Source organism: Plasmodium inui (assembly GCF_000524495.1).
Source record: "Plasmodium inui San Antonio 1 unplaced genomic scaffold supercont1.40, whole genome shotgun sequence".
Taxonomy (NCBI): domain Eukaryota; phylum Apicomplexa; class Aconoidasida; order Haemosporida; family Plasmodiidae; genus Plasmodium; species Plasmodium inui.
Genome location: NW_008481874.1, coordinates 9,462 through 25,170, shown reverse-complemented (window position 1 = coordinate 25,170; position 15,709 = coordinate 9,462). Strand labels below are relative to the sequence as shown.

General features: G+C 38.3%; 1 protein-coding gene across 1 annotated transcript; it reads right to left on the bottom strand.

Annotated features, from left to right (window-relative positions):
- Positions 1 to 12,078: 12,078 nt before the first annotated feature.
- C922_05138 (hypothetical protein) lies at positions 12,079 to 12,345 on the bottom strand (the record flags this gene model as incomplete). Its single annotated transcript, XM_008820710.1, has 1 exon — positions 12,079 to 12,345. The coding sequence occupies one exon, from the start codon at positions 12,343 to 12,345 to the stop codon at positions 12,079 to 12,081; it is 267 nt and encodes an 88-aa protein (XP_008818932.1).
- Between the last annotated feature and the right edge of the window lie 3,364 nt (positions 12,346 to 15,709).

Below are 15,709 nucleotides of genomic sequence, written 5' to 3'. Positions count from 1 at the left end.
GGGGACAACACCTTGGAGAGGACCCAACAGGAACAAAAGCCAACAACTGATATATGTGAGAAGATTCGATTAAAGGGGGGGGCTAGACTCAAATTAAGGGGCGTTAGGACAACATTTTATAGCAACAGAAGAACCCCCCCAGAAAAGGAGGGCCCTAAGGGACCGAGTCTGCACGGGGAAGATGGAATTAAGATAAGAGTTTTGACGTAACAAACCGAACTGATTACGGAACTCTGAAAGGACTAACACAGGGAGATGAATAAGCACCCCTGACGACTACATCACAGGAAGAAGGAAGAATAGGCGCCAGAAGGAGAAGTTGCTGATGCAAGGAATAATCGGAACCGAGGAAGTGGGCAAGGGGCGAAAGAATATCGTGAGGTATTAAGGTTAGGTAGAGGAAATAGACAGAGAAGGTCGAGGCAAGAAATAGTTAATGGCACTGAAAAAAAGCAAGCAACAAACGAAATCAGGGGCACTGGCGTATGCGTGAATAGGAACACCTGGCGGGAGGAACCCCTGAGGAGTGATGGATGACTGGGATACGAGTTCTTTTTTTGACTAAACTTCGGGATATGGAGTGAGGAGTTCAGAGGGTCGAGGTTTAGCATAGGGGGTTGGGAGTTAGATCTTTAGCAGTGAAAACAAGTATTGTGGAGGAGACCTTTGAGGGGGGGGGGGTTTGACTTTTGCGTGGAGGGGTTGGTTTTAGAGTTCAGGTTTCTGGGTTTAGGATATAGGGTGTAACGTTTAGGCATCTCGGGTTCTTGAGGTTTGGTGTTTATGGGTTAGGGTTTATCGTTTATTGTTTAGTGTTTATGGCTTTAGGATTCGGAGTTGGAGGTTCAGGGTTTAGGGTTTAGGTTTAGGGTTCAAGGTTTAGGATTCAGGGTTTAGGGTTCAGGGTTTAGGGTTTAGGGTTTAGGTTTAGGGTTCAAGGTTTAGGATTTAGGGTCCAGGGATTAGGGTTCAAGGTTTAGGATTCAGGGTTCAGGATTTAGGGTTTAGAGTTCAGGGTTTTAGGGTTTAGGGTTCAGGGTTTTAGGGTTTATGGTTCAGGGTTTAGGGTTCACGGTTTAGGGTTCAGGGTTTATGGTTCAGGGTTTAGGGTTTACCGTTAAGGTGCTAGCGTTCAGGGTTTAGGTTTAGGGTTCAGGGTTTAGGTTTAGGGTTCAGGATTTAGGGTTTACCGTTAAGGTGGTAGCGTTCAGGGTTTAGGTTCAGGGTTTCATGTTTAGCTTTATGGTTTAGTGTTTTAGGTTTGTGCGTCCTGGTGATAATGTATTGGTCTTATGTTTTTTTGGATAATCATCATATTTCTGCCGTTAGCTTCTTCATCAGAAGTTCAGTATATCTCCCGATTGCGCGCTATCCTTTAGGTTCTAGTCTTGGCTTCCTGCTTGCAGATTGCTGCATCCTGTCGGTTCTCTAAAATTTCCCTGTTCTTCAATTGACCCTTCGGCACTTGCGGAGATAAGGCGTAACTTTTCAGCTTTCACTTATTCGGGTTGAGTCACCTAGGCTGTTGCTCCTGGGATTTCGCAAGTGGATTCAAATTCTACGATTCCGGAAATATATGTCTTCGCTTCCCTGGATACTGTTCACCTTAAGGTGTAGTCGGGTGGGTTTAGGTTTTGGGGAGGGGTTGTGTGGAATGTTTTTAGACTACTTCGGTCAGGGATTCGGATCTATCGTTTTAGGTCTACTCTAGGGTCCCCGTTCCCTGCAGTCATGCCTTCGATTTCTGTTCTGTCCGTTGCAGATTTTATAGTTCTTGGAATTACTGTGTAGTGTTCAAGGGGGAGTGGTTTCGTTTTAATATTTAGGTATTACGTTTCAAGGTTTATTCTAGAGGTATTATTGCGTATTCTTGTCGTTTTACTACTACAGGTGCTAGTCCTTAGGTTTCTATTTTTTCACAGAGGGAGACTATAAAAGTGCTTCACCTATTGGTACTATGGGTAGCATCCCTGGATTCTATGTTGTCTGATTTTTGGATTCGCACTCCCTGTTTAAGGCCAGTTGGGTCGGTTCATACTTGGAGTTGTAGGTAGCGCATCTTATTATGCATCCCTCTGTAACTTGCCCGTTTGGGACGACATTTCCTTTGTTGATTTCATGCTGATGATTCAAGTTGCTCTCCCCGTTTTATTGGTTGAGTGTAATTTGCTGCCCTTGGGCTTTAGTCCTAGATTTCATAGGGGATGACTTACTGTCGAGGAATGTCTTTGGGTGATTTATATCTTGTCCTCAAGCAGGGACGTTTAGTGTTTAGGGTTGAGGTGTTTTGCTTGTAAGGAAGCACCTGTATTTTATAGGCTGGTGGACTCAGGGTTAGGGTGGGATTTTCCCTGTAGATCTTACCTTTGCTGCTTATAGTTTTTGAAGGTAGGTTTAGGTTTCAGAGGGTATCCTTAGCTTTAGACTCTTGACTGTGCTGGTACTTTTGGTTGTTGATGCCTTATTCTGTATTCTTTATTGTTAGCTCCTGAGGGTTGCTTTTTCCTTCTTTATCTGTTAGGCGCAACTTATAACTTCTCTCTTCCTGCAGTTCATGTTGTTAGGTTTAAGGGTTATTATTTAGAGACTCCGTTTTTCTATTACGACTCAATCTCTTAATGGTGTGCCTCCAGGATCGAGGCTCGATTTGAACACTTATTCCTCAGGTTCATGGTGCAAGACTATCGCGTCTATTTCAGAGTTTATTTTCTAGGACCTCTCGGGTCATGCTTCTGTTTCTATATTTTTTTGTTATTGCCTTCGCTCGTATTTTTAACTCTTTAGCTTTCATTCCTTATGCTATATCTTTTAGCCCAGAATGATCAAGTTTCCAATTTTGGATTTATCCTTTGGAGTATGAGCCCTGCTCCTCCTACTTCTATTCCTGGGCTTTAACCTCTATGGGAGGTCAGGGATGGCTTAAGGCTCAGTGAGGCTGAAGTAAGCTCCATTCTACAGGCATTGTTGGGCACAGGCAATGCTTAGTCGTAGAGACTGGAAATGTATATCGCAGAGGTAGTTCTTCAGTCCCTGTCCATTTCCCTTATTATATGGATTTTATCTCGTACTGCCTAAGTCGTGCTGTCAGCTCCTTCGTTGAGCCTTTAGTTTCCTCCCATTATTGCTTAATCCTAGGCTTCCCTTTTCACGCTCTTGTTTGGCTTAGGTTCTTGTAATTTCGAGGGCTTCAATTCTATAGATTTTTGTTAAAGAGTACATTTCACTCTATATATTTTACCTGTACCTCTTGGTTTTTACGCTTCAATTTTACGCAGTTAGGTTGCAGGGTGTAAGCACCTATTTCATTTGGGTCTTACTCAGGCATTGTGTTCTTGGCTTATGGAGGTTTGTTGATGTCTCAAGTCTTATTGTTCAGTCTGTATTGTCTAATATTTAGCATTAATGCTTTATTTCTTATCCTCCCGGTTCGACTTTTGAGGGTAGTTTTCAGGCTTTATCCTCTATGTTTACGCCTCCAGGTGTCTGGTTATGGCCGGGGGGCTTTGTTTACCTCTTAGCGTTTATTAGTACTGTTCGATAAGTTATCTTAGGCGGGTAAGATTCCCTGATTATGCGCCTTTGGTATTGTGATCATTCTTAGGTTTTTATGATCTAGGGTGTAGTTGTTAGGTTGTATCTTCTGGGGGTTAGGCTGTATATCTCATGGCTTAGGTTCTACGTATTATCAGTAAGGCGTGATCGTTAGCGTGTACTCTCACCCTCTATTCTTTATTTCTAGGGTTAATGCCTTACATATGCTCCTCTATCTCTGTTGGCCGTTTTTCTTTTCTATCTCCTTAGGCTTAAGATGTTTTGCCATATCTTGACGGTGTACGGTTCAGATTCCTTGGTGGCGGATTCAACTTCACTGTTTAGGACTTAGGGGACTCCTTTAGTGTTTATCTCCTTTTGATGAAGTGTAGGGTGGTTTCTGTCCGGCCTAGGTCTATGGTCTATATTGCTTGGGTACTGTGCACTGTTCAGGGGTATGTGCTATGATTCATGCTGTAATGTCCTTTGGTGTATTTGGTCCTATCGCTCCTCAAGGTATTTCCCCGAATGTTTCTGCGTTAGGGATCATCTTTATGTTCTACATGTATGAATTTGAGGCGCCCTTCTGCATTGCTTGGGTTTTACCTTTTATGGTGTTGAGATCTGTTGTATTAATTGGTTTCCAACGTTGAGTTGTTGTGTGGTATGGTTTATTGTGCAAGCTTTATGGTTAAAGGCTTATTCTTTCTGTTTCTGGTTGTGTTATCAGCCTTTAACGTCTATTCCTTACGGTTAACCATTTAATGCTATCCGCTCTGGATTTACAGTGTGGACTTTAAGCAGCCCCTGACAAGCAGGATTGCCCACTCTTCGTCTCCAGGTGGTTTCCGTTCCCCCTTGATTTACTTTATTATCTCCTTCTTCCTGTGGTAATCGTGCGCCCTGTGCCTGTTTCTCCGCCGTCCTCCCTTACTCTTTCTCTATTGTGTTTTCTTAGAAGTCTGCGAAGATAGAAGAACAGATATATTTGTAGATTCTTTATTATTCTCCCCATATTCAACATATTTTAACCGTGTTAATATAAAGATACGGAACAGTCAATGTTCAGACTCCGTGTATTTACTTTATTGAGATATATAAATAGGGACAACAGTCTTACTGAGCTAGTGTTACTTCCTTGGCTATTTTATTTTCTTCCTTTTCCCATAGGATATATTTGTAGAATCGGGGAGTTATACAGGCAACGATGACGCGCTGAATTATAGAGCACATATTCATCTATATTAATGTTAATCCATACTGTTGTAAGATTTGTCTCCCATGAGTTGTCTCTCATATTCAACTGTGTATCTTCCTGTTCGTCTATGACACTACTGAATTCCCCTTAATAATATGGATATTATGGGAGGGGTACACAACACGTTTGCTGGTTCACGATCTTTTGAATGCTTTTATTGCAATGTGGCAACACAAGTTGAATGATCTGTATTTATCACTTGATTTCCTGCTTTTACAAGGAATTTGTACATATGGCTCTGGAGTACAGGCCATTATAGGAAAGTACCGCACAACTGTTCGATCCACTCTTAGAGGAGATAGGTTGTCGGTTATGAATTCCACTGGTGTGTTCGAAGTCTCGTGGGCTGATAGAAGATATATGTATATGTGACATCCATTAAATTAACCTCCGTATTTAATTGTTGATTATAAAAGTCGCAGGGAGAGATATCATGCTTATTAGTGTTGTTCAGATACAACTGTGATATATTCATACTATGACTGTTGGTATTGTATGTTCTATCATGCAAAACTGAGTTTATCACTCTTATATCACTATTCTGAAATACGGAGGAAGAGATGGGGATAAACAGTATAGATATTGTTACTTCTCTTCCACAGATACAGTTGTCAAGCCGTGTTAGAAGGGGAGAATATTAATACTGTGGTGCAAATTCATTTGCTCTCCCATGTACAGAGATCTAAATAGCGCGCATTAGTTGGCAGCATCCCCATAGTTAATACGGGACTGAGAGGTTTTTCACTTATACTTACAATATATAGCGATTATAAGGTTATCGCGGTGAATCCATCGCTTATATGGGAATTGTTAGATTACCGTTCTGTATTAAAGTCGTGTGAAGTGCGAATAAACATGCCTTTTTAATAAAATTATATCTATGACTATGATCTATCATACTCTATACCAGGATTGTGGAGACATTATTCGGCTGATTTCTTATGTTTCAAATCACAAAGCTATCAGTAACTTATTGCTACTACTTGGAAGAAGGAAGCATATAGTTAGTCGTAATCTGGCTTTTAGCATGTTTATTATTAACCTGCAAGAAAATGTGTTCCAAATCTCTGATAAGAATATTTTAAATCTTCTTTATTGGTTGCCAATTTGTGATATTCACTTGGTATAGCTATCTGTATGCGCATAGAGGAATGCTTTTATGAAAGTTAGAAAGAAATTTAGCGTAAGAATGCACCTCCCCTAAGGAAAGAAAGGAGCGTCTTTGTTCTTCAGATAAGAATATAAGAGACAATCAGTTGGTTGAAAGAATCTTATGGTGTATGTTTGCTTTACTAAAATGAACTGCTCCCTCTAATGATAGTATATGAGCAGCCATAGCCCCATTTTTTATAATCTCTCCACTACCTGTTAATTATTTTGTCTATAAACTATTATCCGTAACATTATATGAGGGCAACTGCTGGTTATGTATGAAGAATAGTGGCATCCGGCTTAAATGTGATTATTAGAAATTAGGGAAGATAGGCTAAGCGTTTATTAATATATTTTATTTCAGCGCGTTAATGGAATTATTAATGGAAGTATCTGTATTTATTTCTGAGAGATCTTTATGAATCCGTTCAATCATGCACTGTTGTACTGAAATTTTATTATGCATAGGAACAGTCTTCATTCTTTCCACTAAATCTCTTCTAGGGAAATATGGGGCTTTTTATTTAAAATGAGAATTGACAAAGTCAATATGCATATTGTACAGGGCCGCTGCTATTTCTTAATGTGAGGAAGGATGCTCAAATTAGGAGTCAATGCTGTTGGCATATGTATAAAGTAAAGTGCGAAATTCTGGTAGTGACTTAAAGATAGATTTTACTCTAAGAGGGGGATCATATTAAAGAGGATATTCATAATGTTCTATTATGATACAACACATAAACACTGTATAAATATACATTTGATTTGGAGACGGAATACGATAAGTATTAATGGGCACCATTATGGAGCTTTATGTCTGTACATAGTAATTATAATATGTAATAATACAATTTTAAGTTGTATGCGTCAGTACCACTGTTTCTATAGTTATATTGGAATCTCTTTTTATCTTCTGTATTATGTATATCGAAGCATGAAGAACTTTTTGGGGACATATGTGAGGATTAATGAAGGAATTAGGCATTAAGGAAGACAAGATAAAGAATCTTTACTTTTCAATTTTGAGCAGGATATATGCTCATATTGGTAAACCATTCTGCAGGATTTGGGAATTTCCCTCTAGCTTACCCTATAAGGAGTCTATTCAGATATGTTCTATATTAATTGGACCAGAGGCCAAGACAGAGTACCCTGTGGACATGTAGCTATTGTTGCTGAGTCTTGCTATAAAAATGTCCTTTCCAAGATAGATGAAGAATGATTGCAAAGGAATAGTAACACATATTTAGTCCAATCATTTGAAGTTATACTGTATATTCTGCTTCACGAAATGCCTTGTAATTATAATTGGTTAGAATACGGTGTCCTTTTTTGAAGAGTGCAAGACGAAATGTGTGTAATTTGAAAAAGTAGAACGATTTTCATAAGTGTCCTCAAATAAGGCATCTCTATCCGTAGTGTTAACTGTCATTCGCCCCAAATTGAGAAAAATATGGAAGAATAGGTGAAAAGGGCAGGATGCTAATCACTTCTTAAAGTGATGCTTACATGTAAATTTGGGTAGAAGTTAATGAAATTCAGAACGAGCCTTCTAATGGGAGGAGGATATTTATAAGAAGAAATAGTAATTTTCAATTACTTCATAACTATGTATGATAAAAAGATATAAATGAGAAAGCAACTGACTTCATAACTATGTTGCCAATACATAAGCTATCTGCACATCCTATTTAAGAGCTCTAGCGGTATAAGAGGTACATGTAGTTGCAGTAACTATTAACAGGAACTATTAAACCTTATGACGCTTTTGTTTCTTTTCTTAAATTATAAGAGGTTGAGAGTGTGTACATATGAAGAAAACTGTAGCACTTTGTATATGTAATAGTGGTCCTGTAATAAGCCAAATTTTCCTGAGGAAATGGTACCAATAGTATAAATAATAAGAAGTATATGGAACAATAGAAGGAAAGGACTGTTTATGCTATTGTCGCCATGGCCTCCATTGTGTAATGTATTTATGAATGCTGACATAACGGTATTGTATGACCATGGAAAAATCACCTAAGCTTTGTTCAAGCAATATAACAATTCTTTTTTAACCGTACTCCATTGTATATGCAGTACGATCATGTGTGACTAAAATAACTTTCGAAAGCTTTATTATTATTTCTTATGAGTTATTTGAAGCCAAATTGTTCATGAAGATGCCGAGTGATCAGGTAACTTCCTCATATACGTATTCCTGAAATTTTTATATTTCCAGTTGGATTTCATTAATGAAATCTGTGGATCATGAAACCATGGTCAAATTCCAGGTAGGTGCTGATTCTTCTTAATCATTTTTGTCTGAATCGAGATTTCATTCCAAATTGTCGTTGTTGTATGCACGGTAGAAGGAACAATAAGTACTATTTCTCTGGTTCCGTGTGCTGAGAACATATATTTTGAAATATTTTTACGAGAAAATGGAATCCTTCTCATTTGATGTATGAAATTCATGGTAATATTTAAATAAAGCTAGGTGAGGATCCAAATGGTCACTGATCGTTAAGAAATCCATGAGTCTCCGCAGTTCCTCTCCAGTTTATTCGTTAATTCGTTTGGTAGATGTCGTATAATATGTGCCCAGCTCATTCATTACTTTGTGGTGTAGAATGACATATTTGTGTGTATAGTATTTCCAACGATTGGGCCTTCTGAGTAATGTCCTGATAACTGTAAAGGACATGTTATTTATATTCAGGTTAGAGTTGCATACATTTGCGGGGATATATGAATAAAGTTAAAAGTGTATAATTAATTTTATGAGTGAATGTATTATTCATATGCGTTGATATTGGTTATGTTGCAGAATGGACATACAAGGTATACTACACAGGGGAAGTTGTTAATAATACTCCTTATGGCTAGTTTCCTAGTCGTATTGTCCAATATACGGAGAGTGGATAGTTCTGGCATTTTCATCGAATATAAGCTAGATTTCCCTGTTGTGTGATACGCGATTGTGGCGCATGATCTTTCCAGACTGTTAAAATAAGAATTAGGTGTACCATAAAGAATCCCCTTCGCTAGCCGTATGTAATATGAATTCTCTGTTATCTTCATATTTTGTGAAATGTAATTTGTACTCTTTCATTCCTTTGGGGGAGAGGTTAATTTGATCATCGTGGACATCCACGCACAAAGTAGGAATTGGTAAAGTGAACAATGTACAGAGCAAAGTTCGTTACGATAAATGGTGATTCGTCTGGAAATCGTGCACAATGAATAAATATTTGCCGAAAACTCCTGATAGGAATATGTGACAATTAGAATGAATCATTTGAAAAATGTGCTTAGTGTGCTTTCTTTTCAGTGGGGCGCCCGGGATATGTAAGATTTACGTATAAATATCTAGCGTATATATCCCAATAGGTGGTTTCGACGAGTGGAACATTGGAGGAATTATTACGGTTTCTTCTTTTTTATCCTCTTTTTGATACATTTTGCAATATTAGACACATCCTTCATTAATGTGTATTCATTGCATTGTGAAACTATGATGGCGGCGTGGAAACCCAAATAAGAAGCCATGTTTCTCCAAAATACCTGATTCGCTCAAGTCACAAACCAACTGTAGAAGATATTTCTGCAATTTATTCAATTAATAATTTACTCAGGAAATGAGTAGTTATCTCTTATTATGATGGGGGACTCACTCGTCTTAATCTGATATCTTCTGAGAGAACCATACTCCGCTGAGTATTGAGTTTTAAAATGAGCTGTGGATCTTATTCCAATCTTAATGCAATCATTGAATCTGTTGCTACATGAATTTAATATTAATTAGGAAGCACGTTAATTCTGAATAAGAGGATTAACAGAATCGAATTAAGTATAGGTGTGAATAATAAGAGGCAGGCATTCTTCAGCGTACAATAAAATGATGAGAATACAGAATATTGCAACAATTCTATTTAAGGATTCCTCTTGTCCGGCTAAAGGAGCCGTCCAATACTGGGAATATGCTAACGCAGTTTGATTAATTTCGTCCAGAGGATTACCTATTATGGGCAAAATTTAGCAGAGGAGGAGACAGAAAAATACTAGTATTACGTTTCTATGTAGAACAACCGGGCCTACAGCGCTATCAATGTATGTCAATCAGAAGGAAACTGAGATGAATATGTGATGACGAGAATAATGACGCACCAAGTGATTGTGATTACCCGCAGATACATATAATACAGAAGAGGAAAAAAACAGTGAAGGAATTGTGGGGGTAGTTATAATAGATTACAGCAAACACATCATAAAAATTAAGAAAGAATTCCAGTATTGAATCATGAGGATAAACTGAGAATAAAACATATGTCTCAGTATAACCGGGTTGCCCATTCTGCATATCATGAATTATAGTAAACTAAGAAAGGAGGATAGGGCATTCCTCATTTGGAGGTGTTAGGCGAATCTACATTATGGGTATGAGCTTGGTATGCATCCATTTCGAGAAAAATAAGGAGCATATTGGCGGAAGAAATACAAGTAATTCACATAGCTCCATACATTGCTATTATTGATCGATAACATCCTATGTGTTCTTGAGGTTTTTACATGTTACCATGGGATCTATATATACCCATGGATATACAGACATATATATATATTTCTTCCCTTTTATATATAGGATTAATTCATCTGTCATAAGAATAGAAGGTGTTAACCTGGTGAATAATGATGCTCATCTGGCGTAATACGGGAGAGGGATACGCAGGAACACAACGAGAAGGAAAGAGAATGGTACCGGGGGTTAAACCTTTTTGAGCGCAGGGAAAACATAGTTACCATTATCTGCAGATTGGGATTAGAAGATTGTTTATTTGGCATAAAAGTGTGCCCCCTAAAATTACACGATTGTTCATGACGTGTCTTATCTATGCCTATATAAAGAGAGTAATGGATTGTAGAATTTGAAGTAGTATAATATGAGTTCTAATTTCCTATTGAGCTTTAATTGTATGTTGCATACGATTGGGGGGGTTGTTATAGCGCTTAAATCTGTTTATGCCTTCCTGTGGAAACCCCTATCAGTCCAATGGAATACAGATATGCACATCGGATGAGTAACGCCTAAACTCGTGAGCCGCTGTGCCTATATGGTTCCTTTATAGTTACCTTACTTTTATGAATGCATCCTTATGCCCCATCCTCTAGGCGAGCCCGTTTTTTGATGTTCCGATATTTTCACCAGTATCCCCCCGCATGTTGCATTCTTCTTGTGTGAGTTTTATTCCGGTTTCTGCACTTTTATAAGTATATTAATTCATATCGCAGCTTCCTCGCATATCATTCCCCTTGCCGCATAGTGCTTGTGCATGCATTTTTCTGCTGTATTATTCTCAGGAAGGTGTCATTTCAGGTTCTTGCATCCTTATGAGAGTATCTTCTCATGGCGCCTTTCTGTTATATATATGCGTTCCGATGTGGCGTAATTTCGCAAACGTCGTCTCATGTTGCCTGATTTTTTCAACGTCCTGTTATGTGGCCTAATCTTTGCGGACCTCGTCTCCTATGGCGTAATTTTTCGCGCAGGTCGTCCCATGTAGCGTAATTTTGCGAAGGTGGTTTCACGTAGGGAAATTTCGCGAACGTCCTTTCATGTGGCGTAATTTCTCCCGGACGCGGGTCCAGTTGACTTAACCTTACGAAAGTCTTTCCATGTGGATTAATTTCTTGGGGCGTACTATCATGTGTTATATTTGTGGCGCGCGGGCCGTTTCGTTCCGCTTCATTATATATATTTCTCTATTTAATTTTCTCATGAGGATACACTTTTATGTGGCATTCCTTTGACGAAATTTTTCTGGAGGGTTGGTTTATGATAATATCTTTTGCACCATCCTTATGAAGATACCACTTCCCCTGGCTTCCTTATGAGGATGCGTTTATCTGTTGCATTTTTATCACGATTTTTTCTGTGTCGTTTTTTCATGACGATGCTTTTTTTTCCTGCATCTTTATGATGCTCCCCCTCCGGGTCATTGCGCTTTTCTCGTGTCACGTCACTGTGATGTGTACTGTTTTGGCGCGGGACTGTGATGCTGCTTCCTTGTGTTGCATTCTTTTAAGGATGCTTATATCTGGTATGTCTCTATTATAATGCTCCTTTGGGTTACATTCCTGCATAGCTACATCCTTCATGTCGCGTCAATATGAAGATGTTCTTGTGTGTTGCATTTTGAAGTTGTCCTCTCGGGTGTGATTTCCTTCATGAATATGCTCTTTTTCCGCGGCATGGTTAAGGTGCTGTTCCTTTGTTTATTTTTTTTATGAAGATTATTTTTTCTCCTGGTATTTTCAGGATGGTTACTTGTCGCTTCCTTTTGAAGATGTTCCTTCGCGTTCATTATTGCGAAAATATCTCCTAAGGTACCATCATTGTGAAGATGCCCTCCCAGCTCCATCCTTGTGGATATGTTGTATTGTATGTGATTGTTGTCTATTAGAATCTTCTTTTCCTTAACATTCTTATCGACCTATTTTTTTTTTTCTTTCTGAGTCATTATGAAGATATTTCGTCTATTTAGGAGAATAGCCACCTATCTGAAATGTAAATGTCATGATCATACTTATATGGTAGCATTACCAAAGAGGAATAATATATCGATTTGTGTAAGGCCACCTATATCCTTTATGTATTATTGCTTTAGAAGTGATGATGTCTATGGAGTACTATTAAGTGAATAAAAGTGTCACTCGGATAACACTGTTAATTGAAGTGCAGAGTTGCGTCAAGAGTAAACATCTTCTGGAGTGTTATTGTAGGGAGGCTACTCAAGTGTGAGTAGTACTCTTATGTCCAAAGTACTGACATGGTTATCTTTCCGTTACATGAAGAGGACAAGCCCGACTGGGGTCCTCTTGTTTGCAGAAGAGTCATGTGCATTTCTAAGGGTGGTGGAGCGTGGGAATGTCAGTATAATACTGTTATAGGAAGGGTATTGATGTCCAAGTGGTAGTTTATGCTATGGATTCAGAGTTCACGCCTCCATTATATGAGAAACATTATTCTATGAAGTACATGGATATTCCACGAAAAAGATTGCGTGAACATTATTGATGTGTCAAGATCTTTGATGGCTAGGACTGCAAATGTTCCGATAGTACTGTTGTATGAAGGTACTAATGGCTTAGCTATATGGAAGAGTTGGAGTGCTATTATACTGAAAGTGCCATTAGGTGCGAAGTGTTGTGTCGGGATGAGTACGATTATCCTTGGAGCACTATTATTGGAACAGTGCGAGTGTGCAAGGAGTGCTTTTATATTAAAAGTACATTCTTGAGAATAATACTTTTATTTGAGGAGAACTACTGTTAGGTATAGGATGATGTATCATAATGAAAAGGAGTATCCCTGGAGGGACATTATGTGAAGTGTTCCCATATAAGATTAACGGCTCCATTATATGAAGGAGAGGATTGTGCAAATGCTGTTAATTGCCTGGAGTACTATTCTTTGAAGAATATTGCTACACCCGGAGTACTATGATGTTAAAAGTACTTTTGTGTGTACAGTATTGACATTCCAGGTGTGCTATTATTAGTGAGGCACTATTCTCTGAAGTGCATGAATATTCCAGGAAAGCTACTGCCTGAAAAGTACTTATGTGTATGCATTCTCAATGAGGAAAATTGCGGAATTCCTAATAGTACTGTTATATGAATGTACTAACAGCTGAAAGACACTGATATCTGCGGAGTCCTATTCTCTGAATACCCCAGTAGCATAAGAGTAATGCATCCTGTGGAGCTATATTATGTAAGCAATCTCACGTGTCCGTAGTATTCTTATTTGCAAAGCAAAGTTCTGCAATGATGATGCCTGTGTCGGAAGCACGATGATTTGCAGGGTTTCGATATACGCAAAGTGCTTTTATATAGGGCGCACTATTCTATTAACCGTGGCAATATATCCCCAGTAGTATGTAGTGAGCTAAAGGTCTGTGCCCCTAATATTACTATGGGGTGGATGAAACATTGGACGTTTCGTTATTTGAATAAAACCATTGTTCCTACTGCATTGATGTCTTCTCATTTGCGGTACTATTTTTTTGAAGGGGTTAAAATCCCGGCTGTAATATGAGGAGATAAAAGTTTTACAAATTCCTGTGATGTATCTGCAATAACATTATTTCAGGAAAAGCCGTATCCTAAAAGTAGTATTATATGCAGAATACCTTCCTCCCTGGAGTATCATTGGTTTCGATAACATTAATGTTACGAGAATAGCTTTGAAGAGAGGATACGAATATCCATAACGTACAAACCACTTATCATCTTAGGAAGAAGAGAAAAGGAAGATGAAGTAGAACAAATGCCCCAAATGAAGTTTATATATTGAAGGTACAGCCACATTGAGCACAATTCTCCATTTCAGACGAAAAATAAATATATACGGTAAAACCATATAACTGACTTAAGAGTATGAGCAAACATAAACATGAAGCTCGAAGGAAACATGCAAGGGGGAGGTAGCACCCTATAACCAAAGAGACAAAGGTAACTTAACGAATAAGAGTACCTAAAGCAATGTTCACAGAGAAGAAATCAACCCAAAGGAGGGGAAGTAGGGACGACAGAGAACAGTTAAAGTCACATATGAGGTGGGATGTTCACCTGGCCCAATACCGCATCAAATAAGAGAGGAGTTGATTGCCAAATTTCATGTCTCAGAGTACAGGCAATTATTCACAGTTAGCGGGAAACATATATAAGTACGAAATTTCTTACATATATTAATTGGTGTTCTAAATTTTTTCCTATCTGTATTGAGCGTTATGGCTTGAATTACACACTCTACAATTCTATCTCTTGCTCTACGATGTAATATCCTATGATACCATCTGGGATTTTATACATGGAAATATATAATTGTTTAAAATAGATTTATTTCTTCTTTGATGTTTCAGAGGCTTCCTTAAGAGCTATTTTGTTTTTGTAAAGATATAACACACTTTCTGATGTAAATCCTGGAAGAGTTACGACATTCAGTGTCCCTATGGTTCGTGCAGAGGAGTCCCTTTTTGTCGTATCCCACATCGTAATCATAAAATATCTATGTTGACTGCCTGGGTCACTAGTGGTCAGAGGTGTGACATGGAAGCTGTGTCGTTACCTGTATATTCTCTTTTGGCCTGATTTCGAATATAAGGATTCCAATTCTTTGGATCGCATTACTGATATGACTTTGATTTTAGTTTTTCTATTCCTTTGCAAAGTATGAGCAAATTGGCTATGAGAATAACCTCTTAATTTTGAGAAGTCGTCCCCCCTTTTATATATAGCAGTATTTTGGCAATAGGAAAACTCATTGAGAATGAATAAAAGCAATAAACCGCCCTTTTCCTCATGTAATTTGTGGCTAAGTTTTGGCAGTGTGTTATATATAATTCGAAGGTTCAGGAGCTAAGAGTTACGCGTAACCTATCGTGTTAGAAGAAAATATGTCCCGAGAACAAAATTATATATGAATTTAAAAAGGACGGGTTTGACTCAAAATGGAAAAAGGAGAAATTAACGGTTATTCCTAAATAGAATGAAACCTAGGGAAAAATATAGACAACAGGAAACGGGCAGAATGTAGAGGAAAATATAAAGGTGGTGAGCCTACTCATAAGCTGAGAGCCCCTCCATAGACGAATACAGGAAGAAGGAACTGCATCTTCAAACGTGAAACTACATTTAGAAGAGGTGCGAAGATTGGAATGTGAGCTGAACATATGTTTTTTTAAGGAATTATTCACAACTGAAATTCGTATTTCACTAAAT